Source organism: Lagenorhynchus albirostris, chromosome 10, assembly GCF_949774975.1.
Source record: "Lagenorhynchus albirostris chromosome 10, mLagAlb1.1, whole genome shotgun sequence".
In the NCBI taxonomy this organism is placed as follows: Eukaryota; Metazoa; Chordata; class Mammalia; order Artiodactyla; family Delphinidae; genus Lagenorhynchus; species Lagenorhynchus albirostris.
Genome location: NC_083104.1, coordinates 73,416,674 through 73,433,302, shown reverse-complemented (window position 1 = coordinate 73,433,302; position 16,629 = coordinate 73,416,674). Strand labels below are relative to the sequence as shown.

The 16,629-nt window shown below is 36.5% G+C and overlaps 1 protein-coding gene across 5 annotated transcripts in view; it reads left to right on the top strand.

Annotated features, from left to right (window-relative positions):
* Positions 1–16,629, top strand: part of SUPT3H (SPT3 homolog, SAGA and STAGA complex component) — a 449,170-nt gene that overhangs the window by 317,071 nt on the left and 115,470 nt on the right. For all 5 annotated transcript variants that reach the window (XM_060163028.1, XM_060163030.1, XM_060163029.1 and 2 more), the window contains exons 7-10: positions 4,563–4,638; positions 9,904–10,016; positions 11,091–11,198; positions 14,652–14,819. In XM_060163028.1, the coding sequence (XP_060019011.1) occupies positions 4,563–4,638; positions 9,904–10,016; positions 11,091–11,198; positions 14,652–14,819 (465 nt within the window). The remainder of the gene's footprint in view (positions 1–4,562; positions 4,639–9,903; positions 10,017–11,090; positions 11,199–14,651; positions 14,820–16,629) is intronic.

The following is a 16,629-nucleotide window of genomic DNA, read 5'->3' as shown; positions in this document are numbered from 1 at the left end:
CTTATCACTAAAAATTTAAATTAACAGTTATATACTGACAGACTGTTGTGTTCAGGTATTGAACAAACAAATTATACTACATACTGCATTTGTAGGGATATTTGCTCCCCTGGTTTCATTTAGGTAAGACCCAGAAAGTAAGTTTATCTGACACAGAATTGTGCCTTCTGTTTTGCAATAACCAGAAAGACCTGTAACCTTGATAATGAGATGAATGACTATAGCATAACTATTCTCTATTACCTTTTTTTGGAAGTTATTTCAATTAAATTTTGAAATATTGTTGGGTATTTGGAAAATGTTAGGAATAATTCTTTCATCCATGTATGCCACTACATGGTAATACTTTGCTATGTTGTAGTATCAGTAAGGTTCAATTTCAGAGACACCTCTGAGTTATTAGCATATTCTTAGGAGCGTTCAGAAGCACTGCTGATACCTAAAGAAAGCCACGAGTGGGTAGAAGCACCAGATTAAGCAGAAGACGAACTGGACTTGCAGATGCAAAAGCATGAGTAATCCAGAGATGACCTGACATTTATGTGGCAGTCTGCGATCATCCTCATGTGAGGATGTTCAGGAAGAATAAAAGCTGTGATTAACCTGATATGATTATTTAGTGATACACCTCAGAATAGGTCATTCAAGAGCAACCCAAGTTTTACTTCTCACTTTGCCTCTTTATTAACTATATACTTTAATTTTTTTTTCTTTTTTTTACTTCTCTACATCTGAGTGTGCTCAAGCTCAACTTCTAAAATGGAGCTATGAAAAAAACCTGTTTATCTTAAAGGTTATTGTGCTGCTCTATGTAAAGAGTAGCCATTGTTATTCTGGTCATGCTATTTTATTAGGCTTATGGTTTTTTTCCTGCTTGAATCTTTTTCCAGAGATTTCTTAAAGTTCCAGGAATAGAAAAGGACAGCCACCGTGTACTTTAGTGTGAATTACAGAGGGTGATCTGAAGAGAGGCAGAAGGGGCGTGGATTTAGGACAACACAGAAAATAAGAGCCAGCCTCAGTTCATTGTTGGCCAGTGTCTTGTTTTTTATGGGTCTTTGGCTTAAAAAACTGTCTACCCTCTCTGGAATTTGTACGGTTTGATTACAAATATTACAGTTCCTGTTTTGAGATCAGCCATCAAGGATTTATATGCATTTCTTCTGCCTCGATCTACCCATCCATCTGCCCAGTCATTCAGCCGGCCAGCACATGTTTACCGAGGCCCAGGTAAATCCAAGCTAAGAAATCTCAGCCAGCACTGACATTATAGAAGCAAAATATAGTTACTATCTTTGAAGAATACATAGTCCATGAAGATTAGGTATTTTCTGACTTTCCCGGTATTTAAGGTGATAGTGTAAGATCAGGAGAGAATGTAATCAGATGCTGAATGATTTGGATGCTTTTATGAGACCAAATTTGTCCCATTTTTTTGGTTATTTGAAACAAGTCCTGGGGAAGAGAGGAGTAAACAAAAATTAGCATGAGGAGCAGATCTGAACCATCCTCATCATCAAGTCCCAGTTGGTGTCTCTGATTGCCTGTTGAGCGCACTTGACCGTGCTGTGAATAGCACGCATGCCCGGTGACATGCAGTGTATATTCTGAGGACATTAGTAGGAGTGCTTCCCAACCTCTTTTATGTCATGGCACGCATAGAAAATGATAACATTTACCAGCCTGGGGTTTCTGCTGCCTCAGCCTTGTGAGGCACCCAGAAGGCTGAGGGGAAACAGTATCCCACCTGTGACGTGTTTGCAGCACCCCCGTGTACTGTCAGGTACATTACAGTTTGTACACTCTGTACTAGGCTATCCCCGGATCTGCCTTCTTTGCTGATCCAGGGCCTCACTAATTTCATTTTCTCGTGAACAGTTTGGGCATGTTAGTTACAGCGGCTCCATAATACCTTTTAGTAAGATAATGTAGAGTTTAGAGGACCCAAAGAAAAATATTGGAGTGAACAATTACTGTATGTTCGAGACAGCCCTTTATATTGAAAATAGGCTTCCTCAAGGAATTGAGAGTCCGGGCTTCACTTCTAACTTGGTCACCTTCCACAGATCATTTCCCTCCGAACCTTAATTTCCTTATCTTTAGAAGAGAGAGATTGAACAAGATGAACGTTATGCTGCTCTCTAGCCGTGATTTTGTGCTGCCTATAAATCTTTGCTGTTGAGTCAACTGCTTCACATTGTGTGTTTGCTGTATGCTAGGCGCTTGGTGAATAATTTCTTCGCATACCCTAGTAGCTTCACGGGGCTCCCGAGATCAAAGGTTACTGCGTAGAGGCTAGAGGACTTAAAATACATCAACTTACCATAACGATGGATACATGTCATATATTTGTCCAAACTCATAGAGTGTACAACACCAAGGGTGAACCACAATGTAACCTGTGGATTTGGGGTGATAACGATGTGGCAGTGTAGGTTCATCAGTTGTAACAAGCGCACCACTCTGCTGGGGGTGTTGATAATGGGGGGGCTGTGCACGTGGGGGAGCATGGGGTATTTGGGAGCTGTCTGTACCTCCTTCTTAATTTTACTGTGAACCTAAAACTACTCTAAAAAATAAATCTTTAAATATGAAAAAATAAATAAATAAAATACATCAACCATCTAAGCTATCTAAGAATGTATACAGAAGCCAAATCTTGAATGTCCATTTTTTGGAGGAAAGTTAGTATTAAGAATCTCCTTAGGAACCTTCTTTTTCCGTAGTCGTCTGGTTCCTTTCTGTCTAGCATGTGTTTGGTGGATGAGGCTACCTAGCTGGAGAGTAGCAGAGAAGACCTGGAGGAACGCATGGATAATGAAGGATTTGGCTGCACTATAGCCATTTGCCTGCATCATAGACCAAGATGGTAGCATTTGTTTATTCCACAGATGTTTTATTGCCCATTTACCATGTGTCAGATATTTCTTAGGAGCTAGAAATTCAAACCTGAGAGATTCCTGCTATAGTCAGACACAGACAGTCAGATGCACATACAGACATGCATACGTAATATGTACATACATTAAAGATATCAGTCTCAGAGGTTTTTTGTTTTAATAAACACATTAGTAACTGATTTGTCATGTTCAAAACACATAAATTATCCCTTCCTTACTTCCTGTTTTCCATTAGCAAACATTTATTGAGTCAAGTATCAGATACATTAAAAAGGACAAAACTAAATCATGCATTCATATATCAAAAAATACTTTTGAGTACATAAAAATTTATCCAGTAATATACCCTTAAGGAAACATGATGTTTCAGATACACACACAGCAGGATGCATGTACACATACAACACATACATACACCTGCACGTGTGTGGGAGTAATATTTACTTGTACGTGTTCAAAAAGGATACTTGAACCTAGAGAATAAATAAACAAGAGAAGTCTGGGTTTGTGTCAACACATATTTGTGTTTGTGAGTATGTGTGGAGGAGGTTAGGAGGGAAAAGGTGGAGGGGAGAGAAGGAAGGGAAAAAATAATCAGTGGTCTTAGCAGGAACCACAGTAGTTAGTAAATTTTGCCTTAATTCCCACCCCCCGTCTATCTTTTCTCTATGGAACTGCAGCTAGTGTGCCATTATTCATTCAACTGATAGATCATTGGAATTAAATTGTCTACTCACCCAAATCAAACAAGATGAAAAAGAATAATTTCAGTTTTAAAAAAATACAAAAAGATCCGTAGACGTTAGAAGTGGTACTTATGTGTTCCACCAACTGTGATAAAGAAAACTTGCTGAAAGTCCTTCCAAAGCAGAAAAAAATTTTAAATCTCAGGGAATTTTTTTTCCTTTACTGGCCAGGAACTCATTCCAAGAAGTACCAGCCTGTCTCATTTCAAAATGCTTCTCTTGCCAAGGAAGCGGAAGCGGTCATATTCTTTCCCACCAAACTATGGGTGAATTATAATTATCCTACCTCTTGTGGGACAATGAAGCAGCAAACATCTGCTATACTGAATCCAAAAACCCACGAATGAAACTATACCAAACTGTGAATCATACCTGGACTCAGATTAAAGGATTTGTTGTGTTTACCTTTTTCTTTATTTTCTTTGCAATTTAAAATATGGATTTGTTAGCTCTGGCTCTATGTTCTAACTGAGGGGAAATATATGGATTCCATTCGTTGACTCCTACTTTAACATTGAAAAATCCCAGCTTTAAGGCAGATAGGCAATAAGAGTTCATAACAAATTTTCTGTTTGATTTGTTACACCTCACAGTTTTCTTTTTCTGCAAGAGTGTGGTACAGTTAAAGAAAATTTAGAAGTGCACAGTCTTAAGAAGTGAGGTCCTTTAGTTTTTTCTTCCACTGTAATAAAAATAACAGAGGACTGGAAAATGGTTTTAAAACTTTATTTCCAAGAGAAACAAGCTTCAAAACTACTGTTATCACAATTTTATGTATCATGGTATTTATGGTGGTACTAAACTCTTCACCTAGAGTAAGAAAAGGAAATGGAACTTCAGTTCTGGGTTTTAGCTGTGAAAACATAAAAGTCTACTTGCTTTAAAAATTGTGTGTCTTTTTATTTTTATCTATTAGAGAGCAGAAAGACAAACTCGAATTATGGATTCAGCTCAATATTCAGAATTCTGTGAAAGTCGACAGTTAAGTTTCTGTAAGTAAGCATTTAACTTTGCTTCATTATACTTTTGAGATTATGTGTTACAGATACACTAAAGTACAGCAACATCTGTGTTCCTTAGAAATTGGCGAGTTTAATACATATATGCATAGTTATAACTATTATGGAAACAGCCTCTGCATTGTAGGGGAGCCTATAAAAGGTTTTACCCCACTCTGCTGTTTTGCAGTTAATAGTGTTAAGAGGTTTTTAAGGGTGCTGGTAATACACAGAAAGCCATGTTAATTATTCACGTTACTTTTAGTCAGAAAAATTCCAATTTTTGTAATATTCCCATTTAAATTTCTTTTTTGGTTTCTTAGTCATTTTTACACTAGCATTGCTGATTGTACTTGACCCATAATGGACTGTAGTAGTACAGTCATGACATTTAAAAGCCCCTAATAGTAATAAACACCACACTTTCCCTTCATGTGTACATTCTCATATTACCACAATAGAACATATTAACATAAACAGTCTCTTCCATCTTTGTCTGTAAGCTCCTGCTGTGGCGTGCATTCCACGTTAGCAAATTCATTAGTCCACGCTCTTGTACCTATGGCAAAATGAGTGCTGTCCCACCCCTGCACACAGCTTACTAAGAATAAAGGCTCTTGATAAATAGTGGGCTAGATTGTGTACAAAACATCCTTACAGCAACAGTTCAGTGATGACTAAGACTCTCGGGGTGATGGTCAAAGCGTAAGTGTGATGAAAAGTCCAGTTAAAAATATGACAAAGTAGCACATGACCCTAATCTGGGGGATCATGGACACAATGGTGTCTTTAAACGAAAAGCTATTATGTGGTCACAATAACAATGTATTTGATTTGGAAAAAGAAAATGAGAGCTTCATTTATAGATCATAAAGTGCAAATAAATGACACATTTCAAGTACTGCCTCATGTAAATGTCAGTAAAATATAGGAAAACATGTTTGGGAAGATTTTTTTTCCTAACTAAATATACTTTGCAGCCTGACTAACAATTTGGCATCATACATCTGTGAAGCATTAAGTAAATGACACTTCAGATCATGGCAATTTCAGCAAATGAGAGGTTTTTGTATTGTAAATTTTAGGTTTAAAAATGGCATTCAAGTCTTTTATAAGCATAAATCTCCATTTTATAAAGTAACATTTGGTGCTATTGAACTATTTTTTTAAATCATATTTTAAATTTAATTTATTTAAAGGAACAGAAGTGCTATTTCACACTAAAACATGTAGTCATTGACGCGTCCTAATACATCTTTTGTTTAAAAATCTGATTTTTATAACAATTTTTTGATTCATAACTTAGTAGATTAAAAATTAATACATTCCATTTCTGTATAAAATAATTGTAGCATAAAGAGTATCTTATGCTTAGTTTTTTTTTTTCTTTAAAGAAGAGGAATTTGTGCATTTAAGAATATTTCTTTATATGGTACCCATAAGTGCTTCATCATGAAACCTTCGTGGAAGAATCTGTTTTATTATATGCCACAATACTGTCGTTGGGAATGCTCAGTCCAAGGGGGTCAGCAATTCCAGAACCAGACTCTTTGCATTCCTTACCTGATAGATTACCAAGATATAGGAATTGTGATCCAGCCATTTGTGTCTTTTTAAATATCTGATCATAGCACTCACTAGTTGAGACTACTGGTGCACTTTAAAATAACATGTCTATAACTTTATAGGCTGAGGGTAAGTTGTAAAACCAGGACACTGATCATGTTCACCAGTGTTTTGTTTTTACATTTACGTAAGTCAGATAGTCATTTCCCTTAAAGTCTTTTAAAATCTGATATTAATTCACAAAGCTTTAATTTAGTTATAATTTGATAAACCTGTTTCCAGTCCTTTCAACCTGTTGTTTTATGTGTGGATTTTGTAAACAAATACCTAAATTTTCTTTTTAGTTAATCTGAGAGTCTCTTTGTATTTTAATTGATGAGTTTAATTTATATATATTTAATTACTTATACATTTGGGTTTATATATGCTGTCTTATTTTGTTTTCAATTTACTGTGATTTTTTATTTGGTTTTCCTCCTTTTCTTTGGATTGATTGGGTTTTCTTCATTCCATTTTTCATCAACCAGTTTGTATATTATATATTCTGTTGCTGTTATTTTAGTTGCTATCCTTAATTTTTCTAAAGTACACCCTGACTTAAAATTTTTTAAGTTGGTAACTACAGACATACCTCGTTTTATTGCTCTTTGCTTTATTGTGCTTCACAGACAGTGTGTTTTTTTAGGAATTGAAGGTTTGTGGCAACCCTGCATCAAGCAAGTCTATGGGTGCCATTTTTCAAACAGGATTATTTTTAATTAAGCTATTTTTTTAGACATAATGTTATTTTACACTTAGTAGACTACAGTATAGTGTACATATAGCTTTTATATGCACTGGAAAACCAAAAAATATGTGTAACTCACTTTATTGCAATATTTGATTTATTGTGGTGGTCTGGAACCAAACCCACAGTATCTCTGAGGTATGCCTGTATCTAAACTTCCCTTCTCAGCCTAATTTTGTTTTTCCCAAGCCTCCGTAAGTGCTTAAAGCACTCATTTTTGTCTTAAAAATGGCTTTATTTTGCCCTCATACTTAAATGATAGTTTAGTTAAGTAGGAAATTGTAGACTAATAGTTATTGGTTAAAACATGATTCCATTGTCTTTTAGCCTCTGTCGTTGGTTAGAAATCTGATGTCTACTTGTTTTATGTTTTCCCTGTGGGAGAAAGAAAGAGAATGAAGATATACCCTCAGGTATATGGGGAAATGAACAGGCTGGCAATCAGTAGCCGATCAATAAATATATATAAAAGAAAAGAAAGAAGGAACCCCTACTATAGAAGTTTCCAGGGAAAACCATGCCCTCTGAGGAAGGTTATTTTCAATTTATTCAAAGAACAGTGATTGTGAAGAGATAGAAGTTGCAGAAGGTTTTCTTCGAAGTGGAATGAGCATTACAGAGGGCTTTGCGGGAAGGATCAGGAATGGAAAGGCTGGCGAGAAGGGATGTGGTAGAAATAATTAAATAGTGTGCAGGGGTGAGAGGATGGAATATTGAGAGGAACCTGAATTTTGCCATTGATCACTGATGAGAAAGATAAAGTGTATGAGAACTGACAACCTTAAATTTCCATATGAAATTATTAAGTAAAGTAGTTTTATTTCCAGCACAGGCTGAAAACTCAGGTTGTGTCAGAAAGAGGATAATCCCAGGAATTTTTGACCTTTGGTCAGGATTCTATTTAGACTGTTGATCAATTTCCAGGATTACCCTTTCTCCTGATATATTGAGAAGAGGGGTGAAGGAAAAGGAACTCATTCAGTTTCATGCCCCCTTACTTCTGGTGAAAACAAACTATCATAACTAAGAGTATCTGTGCCTCTTTTTTTTGGAACCAGCGTCACCCTGGAAAGGTCCATCTTTGAAACAGTCCTCCACGTGACAGGGAGGGAATTAGCTCAGAGAACCCTCACCTGGAAGATTGCTCGCATAGTAGTAACCCAAGTGGTCTTATGCATCTTTTTTGATGTATGGAAAAGTTTGGACCCTACCCTTTTATTAAAGGAATATCTTTCATTTATTCATTCATTTCTTCCTTCTAGAAATATTTATGGTGAGTGTGCTAATGTCAGGCACTATTCTGGGTGCTGGGATACCATGGTGGACCCATGGTCCTCACCTCTGCATTCTCAGTACGTAAGATCTAGTGAGAAAGCTGACGATTCTGTTGCTTAGGTAGGCAGATCTGACAGAATACCAAGAACTCTTCTTTCCCTTACTTTTAAAATAAAGTGTTTAGAGCACAGTCACAAAATACCTGTTTCCATGTTGCTGTCTGCAAAGGGAGAAGTGATCAGAAGTTTTACTGATCTTGCCAAATTGCTGCCTGTTGACTTGAACTTCAGAAGTATCCCACAGATGTTAACCAAGTGTTTGTGAGCTATTGCAGCTTACTAGTTAGATGGAATGTTGCATGTCAGAGAGCATTGGGAAGATTGGTTACTTTAGGGAGATAGCTTTAAGCGGGATTATCATAATTCTGCCACAGCTGACAGCTTTGGATATGTGCTTCGATAGCAGGGCTTAATGTCTCCTGTGATTTATTTCACAGAAAACTCTTCTGTATGTGGAATCCATGAAGACTTTATCTATAAGGATCAAAACATCATGCTTGGAGTTACTGTTAAGTGTTTTATAGACCTGTGGGACCAGATTAATCAAAAGAATAATCATTGGATTTTTAAAAAGATGATTATGTTATAGATATGATAAAATCTTCACCATCAATCTTTTCCCTCTGGGTCACTAGTTAAATTAGTAATATCTAATGAAGGACCTATGTCAAGTTAGATTCTGCTTAGCACTGTGGTGGTTTAGAGATATTTACCAGAAGGTTCCATATGTGCTTGGTACTGTTAGGTATGCAGAGAGACGTGACGCATGGTGTTGGTCCACAAAAAACTTGTAATTTGGCTTGAGAAATTATAAGCAGACTCAAAAGGATCTCTGATGATATAAGTGTTCAGTAAATGACTAGAGTTGAGGATGTATACCTTTGGCTTGTATGGGCAGGATTCATATGAATGAAACAGAGTGATAGAGAATCCCATGCAGGGGTGAACACAGAGGATTATACTCAAGGCCAGTGACATTTTAATAGGGAATAATATAAAGGCAGGTTGGAATCAGTCTGGGTGGTTGTGAGAGTCAGGCTGAAGAATTTGGACATCTTTGCAATCAGGAAAATGTAACCAGGGATTTAGATCAGGCCAGATATCAGTTTATTCTATTTAAGTCTAAATTCACAACTTTGAGCCTATTCAAGTAATAGACACATTTTGAAAGGTATTAAAAATACAATTTCTATATGTTCCTTTTTTATCACAGGTTCTTTCTTGCAGGATTTTCTTTCCACAAGAATAAATTAAAGTTACATCAAGCAAGTAATTCTCTGACTACTGTTATAACATAAGCTATGGCCAATGATAACTTATTCTGACACATTGTAAGAAGTGCTAAACATTAAGTGATTTAGTATACAGTGTTATGTAGCAGACATACTAAAGACGCAAATGTATAAGGGATTTTGGGGGGGCTAGAATATAAGTTCAAAAACGTTGCATATTATATGCATTGTTTTTCATATGCAATTTTCAATAGAAATGTTTTTCATTCTGTGATAATAATATGCAGTATTAAAACACTTCCAAAGCTAAATTTTCTATACTTTTTTTTTTAATGGCTAGCCAAAAAAGCCTCCAAATTTCGAGACTGGTTGGACTGCAGCAGTTTGGAGATAAAGCCCAATGTTGTCGCTATGGAAATTTTAGCATATTTAGCGTACGAAACTGTGGCACAGGTAAGAATTCTAATCTGTCGTATCAGGCCATATATAGCTCCTTTCTCCCTATCCCTGTCCATCATCAATTCTTCTTCCACCTGCTGCTCTACCAGGAATGAGAACAGCCATGAGTTCTCTCCTATGATAATCTCATCATTTTCTAAAATTTAGTTCAGTTATGTTTATTTGCATCCTCAGCACCGGTGGGTGTTAGGCTAAAAGTGACTGTTTCTTGCAACTTTAGCCAAACCAGAAATGGAATACTTGCATACTTTTCCTCAACACTGAATTCTAAGTACACATCTCTCTTGTTTAGAGATTATTTTTGAGCTTTGAAAAGCAGCTTTCTAGAAATGTACAGTCTACTGAGTGCTTACCAAAATCTGAGTCTGGAATCACTGCCCTCTAGTTTCTCAGAGCATGGTTCTTAGACTACAAGCATCAGCATCTCCTTGGTTCTTGTTTAAAATGTAAATTTCTCAGCTACACCCCAGAGCAGACCTACTGAATTAGAATCTTGGAGCTTGGAACCCAGAAATACGTATTTTAAAATGTTTCCCAGGTTTTCCCTGGTGGTCCAGTGGTTAAGAATCTGCCTTCCAGTGCAGGGGACACAGGTTCGATCCCTGGTTGGGGAACTAAGATCCCACATGCCACGGGGCAACTAAGCACCTGTGCCACAACTACAGAGCCCATGTACTCTGGAGCCCACACACCACAACTAGAGAGCCCTGGCACCACAACTAGAGAGAAGCCCCCGCCTCAGTGAAAGATCCCACGGGCTGCAACTAAGACCTGACTAAGCCAAAAATAAATAAATTAATTAATTTAAAAAATTAAATAAAATGTTTCCCTAGTGATTACAAACTTTGAGAACCACTCCACTAGGAGGTCAGAATATATCATTTATGTTCATGGGTAGGTCCATTTGCCAGCCAATGAAAGCATATGTTCATGTCCACAATACAGATTTTTAGGCAGACAGTATTATCGATAACGTTTGGGATATATTGCTTTTAGCTTTACCATTTCAGTGACACTGATGATTATTTCCATTTGTGTGACTTTAGTTTCATTGCTCTGATCTTCTAGTTAGTGGATCTGGCTCTTCTTGTGAGGCAGGACATGGTAACCAAGGCAGGAGACCCCTTCAGCCATGCCATTTCTGCCACCTTCATTCAGTATCACAGCTCTGCTGAGGTAAGTATTAAAAAAAATCTGTCTTTGACCCATCTGTGGATTTTTTTCTCACGTCTGGTATTTACATGTAGTTCTAAGAAAAAGATTGTGTAGGAATATATAGCCTTCAGTCAAAGAATCTTAATACATTCAGCATTCAAACAAATACGTACTATGTACCAGGCCCTAACAATCTGGCCCTAAAACACCTGGTTTAGGTAATTGAATAACATTGAGAAAAGTTATTTCTTTTTGCTTCAAAGATGAGAGAATCATTATTATTCGTGTAATAATAATTCCTGGCATTTATTGATAGTTTTACTTTCCAGTTATTGATTTATCTCTAAACATGATTTAAAGAAGCATGGCTCCGTTTATCCTTTGTGTTTCAATTGGCCCTATCATATGATAATCACTTCCTTTCTGATGCCATTTATGTTGCTGGGATCCCCACCTGTGGGGACTATAAATTCATCTTGCCAACTTTAAGACTTTGTGTAATAACTGTGTATCATTTTGGGCATAAAAAATATTCTCTTTAAGCAGCATGTGCCTAAAAACCAGAAATGTAATATCTATTTAATGAATTTGCCAATAATTTGACTTTTTTTTACTAACATAAACATCAGTTTCATATAATTCAACCTAATAACCATAGAGAAGGAAGCAAGGAGGTTAGGTTAACATCTGCATGTATAATTGTGAAGTGAACTTTGGATCAAGTTGGGTGAAACATATAACCTGAAAATGGCTAAGCCATTCAAAGAATCTGAAGAAAACTGTAAATCCTTTCTCCGTAAAGACATTTGCAAATTTTGTACACAGTTTCAGGGTGTTGAGAGACCTTCTGAAACCATTCTGCAGATATAAGGGATCTGTGAACCCAGTAAACTCCAAATTTAGGTATATCTCTGCTCTAGGATACATATAAAATATATAAAGATATATGCCTATATCTTATTACATGCCAAAAGTTTGACATCTTTTTATGCCCCTTGTAGAACCAGATTGGCTTAGAACTAAAGTAAGAATTAAAATGTTTATGCTCATTAAAAATCCATTTTTGTCTTGGAAAAGGTCATACATTATTATCAGCGAATATACTTTAAAAGTCCCTAAAGCTTACCCAGTTGATTAAACACTATTTGTTTTCTTTATGTTACAAACCCAAATTATGATGTCAAAGAACACCCTTTAAACTGTCTTTGATACATGTTCACTTTATGAATATGTGTATAAGTATGCTTTTCATTAACATCAGACAAATTCGTTGTAACATTTCTAATTGAAGAAATTTACAGTGAACATAACAAGCCTAGTTTTCCCTTAACGTTCAAGGGATTGCTTACGGGGCTAGGAAAACTCTTTATGTCCCTCCCACTTTCTCGGTTCTCCAGGGTGGCCAAGCTGCCCTGGGCAACTGCTCAGCAACCACAGCTGCTATTCCCAGCTACCCGGCCGTTAAGAAAGATGGCTTATGTGTGCTGAATTTCCTGGGCTCTCTGGGAGGTGGGAGCATGAGTGTCCGGAAGTATCCTGGCTAAATATGTTAGTACAAGCCTCAAGCTTTTCCCTGACTTGCCAGACACCCCTCCTTCAACGTGACTGGTGGTCAGAATGAACATTCGGAGAGACTGGAAGTCTTTCTACCCTTTATTACCTGACACGACACAAAAAGAATGGCCACTCTAGAGAAGGAATCATACACATCAACATTGCAAATCAGCCACCACTATCAAAGGCCTGCTTTAAGGACTTTACCAAATTAGGTACAAATGGGGGCTCTGAGACTAATATGATCTGTATTTAGGGAGATAGAACATTCTGTAAAACAACCAAGGAAGTAAATTAACGAGCAGACAAACAATTCAAGATTGTATGTACTAATTTCCAAATGAGTGGCATAGACAGAAATTTCAGAGATTAAAAACAACTCCCTAATTACCATGAAAGAAGACTTCAGAGAGGAAGTTGGGTGTTGAAGGAAAAATAAGACTTTTATGAGATGGTAAAAGTGGGGAAAATACTCTAGGCCTCAGAGGCAGCATAAGTGTAATTGTACTGGGGGGAAGAAACTGTGATTAAAATATTCAAGCCAAGAATTCACTGAGAAGGGGTAGTGGGGAGTTAGATTAGAAAATAAAGGCCTTAGACGCTTAGAGTTATTAAGGAAGAATTGAAAGTTTCTTGGCTAAAGGTTGATGAGTTCAAAAGGGTATTTTAAGAAGATCCAGATGGAGGTGCTATGTACAGTAGCTTGGAATTGGAAACTCAAGGCATGGAGTTCACACAGTGTATTCTATTTTAATAATTATCGTTCTTGAATACTAACTATATAAGGAACTGAGCTAGTTAAGCTTGGGTTTCTCAGATTATCAAGGTTAATTTTAATTAATTTTCTAGATTTTGTTTTCTAATATATGGTTCATATACTGGAAGCAATGATCTCTAGGAGTTACCTTGTTTTTTCTAAGAACAACTCATGCCACATTAGGTTTATTCCTTCTTGTTTGATGTTTCTAGGCAAGAAGATCAAAGAAATACTATTGAAAACAATATCTGAATTTCAGCAAAACATTTTACCAAGCCTAACATAATTTTTAAAATACATTACAGAGAATTGTAGGCCAGTAGATAGTAAGAGGATAATGTAGAATTAACAATACCATACATGAAAAAGACTTAGAAACTTTTATTTGCCTATACAATTCTTAGGAGCCAATATTGTGATGTTACTGAAAAGAAAATGTTTTTTATTTTGTTTCAATGTTTAGGCACCATCCTGTAGCATGGATATTGACAAAGTGAAGGATCTCTAAAGGAGAGTAATGGGCGGGAGGAGGAACCTGAAAGCATGTCTCATAATAAGTGGTGAAAGGAACTTGAGGTGTTTGACCTATAGAAGAGAAGAGGCTGTGAAATAAACAGTCTTCAGTATTTGAAGTGCTTCCACATGGAAGAGAGAACAGACTTGCAGTCATAACCAAAGAAAGCAGATAGATAGGAGGCATATTCTGAATGAAGGAAGGAACTAGGTGTTGGAGGAGCTAGAGATCTATCTACAGTGACCCTAAAGCACTGAGTTTGAGTTACTAGGCGAAGGCTGGTCACCATGTTACAAAGAATGTCTAGAAGGCATCCTGTTTGGGGAGAAAGTTTAGAACTTCCTTTTGAGTAAGTTTGAAACACTGACAAAACTTCTCAGTAAAAATATCTCTGTTTGACAAAATCAGCAGAAATTTTGGAAGCTGTATCTGAGGAATCCTGATTTTTATCTAAATGATCAGACAGGTTAAAAATTAATATATTTAGACCCTTAGGGGTAAGATGGTGGCATCATTTCTGTGGACTGGATAATAATAAACTGTGTTTTTATAACTTCCAAATATTACTGAATTCATGAGATGTTAAACAAACTCAAATGTTAGTAGAAGTTCTGGTTGCTTGATTTCAAAGCCACATCTCTTTGGACAGGGGTCTTGCCTAAGGTCCTACCCAGACTCTCCTGAGAACACACCTCCTCCTACACCGAGCACTCCATCATCTGGATCACAGCTCTCAGGGAGAACCACATCAGGATCCCTAGGGAATGGGAGTGCTGGACAAGACTCAGCTAAAACCAAACAAAGGAAGAGAAAAAAGGTCAGTGATATTTTTTCTTTTTCTTTTTTTTTTTCCTTTCTTTTTTGGTGCAGAATGGAGAGGTCTTGTTGAGTATGGAAAATGTGTTCTATTTTTCTCATAAATCTAATTTTTAGAAGCAGCCAGTTTACAGCAAGAAAATTGAGTTTTTCTAATATAAAAATTTTCAAACACAAAATAGTTAAAAGAATTGTAGAGCGAATACCATATATCTGCCATCTAGATTCTACAATTAACATTTTTTAAGGTATTTTTTTTTGAGTAGTGGTATCTCAATGTGTTTTTTTGTTTTGTTTTGTTTGTTTTTTTATTTACTTTTGGCTGTGTTGGGTCTTCGCTGCTGCACTCGGGCTTCCTCTAGTTGCGGCGAGTGGGGGGCTACTCTTCGTTGCAGTGCGCGGGCTTCTCATTGCGGTGTCTTCTCTTATTGCGGAGCACGGGCTCTAGGTGCACAGGCTTCAGTAGTTGTGGCACGTGGGCTCAGTAGTTGTGGCTCACAGGCTCTAGAGTACAGGCTCAGTAGTTGTGGCGCACGGACTTAGTTGCTCCATGGCATGTGGGATCTTCCCGGACCATGGCTCAAACCCATGTCCCCTGCATTGGCAGGCGGATTCTTAATCCCTGTGCCACCAGGGAAGCCTACAGTTAACATTTTACTATATTTAATATATTAACTATATATTTACTATATTTGCATTTACTATATATATGCATCCAGTTGTTCTTTAATCCATCCATCTGTTCATTTTTTTTAATACATTGAAAAAAGTAAGCTGCATACATCAGCTTACTTTTCATTCCTAAACACTTCATTATGTATAATTTGTTTATGGTTCCTTTTTTTTAAAGGTAACATTTATATTCAGTATACCACTCAATTCTTAAGTATACCATTTGATGAATTTTGACAAATGTATAAATTTGTTGTTTTCTAATCCCCTCTCAAGATAAAAAACATTACCATCAGTTCAGAAAGTTCCTTCATACCTCCTCCAGACAATCCTGTCACCATCCTCAGAAAGGCAAACACTGTTCTGTTTTTTTCATCATACGTTAGTTTTTTCCATTCTAGAACCTCATATAAAGAGAATAGTATGTATACTCTTATGTGTGAAATTTCTTTCAGGACACTTTTGAAGTTTATGTTTTTCAGTATAAGTATAATTTATTCTTTTTTATTGATGAGTAAGTTGCTTGTATATATCTGTTTACTCATTCTCATTTTTGGTGGACACCTAGGCTATTTCCAGTTTTTGAGGTATTATGAATAAACCTGTTATGAGCATTATTGTACAAGTCTTTATGGACACATGCTTTCATTTCTCTTAGGTAGATAGCTAGGAATGAAATTACCGGGTGATAGAGTAGCTACGTGTTCAGTTTTTAAAGAAACTGCAAGAACTTTTTTCCCAAATGGTTGTATCATTTTATACTTTCTTAGCAATATATGAGAATTTCAGTTGCTCCACACGCTCATCAACATTTGGTGTTGTCATTGTTTTTACTTTTAACCATTCTGATGGGTATTTAATAATAATTCACTATAGTTTGAGTTTGTATTTTCCTGGTGACTGATAATGCTGAGCATTTTTTCATGTGCCAATTGGCCATTCATATATCTTTCTCAAGAAGGAGTCTCTTCAAATATTTTACACAACATTTTTGAGGTAGGGTTGTCTCTTGTTACAATTTGTAGGAGTTCTTTATATATTCTGTATAACAATCCTATGTCAAATATATGTTTTTCACATATTTTCTCTCTGTTTGTAGTTCACCTGTTCATTGTCTTAATGGTGTATTTTGTTGAGCA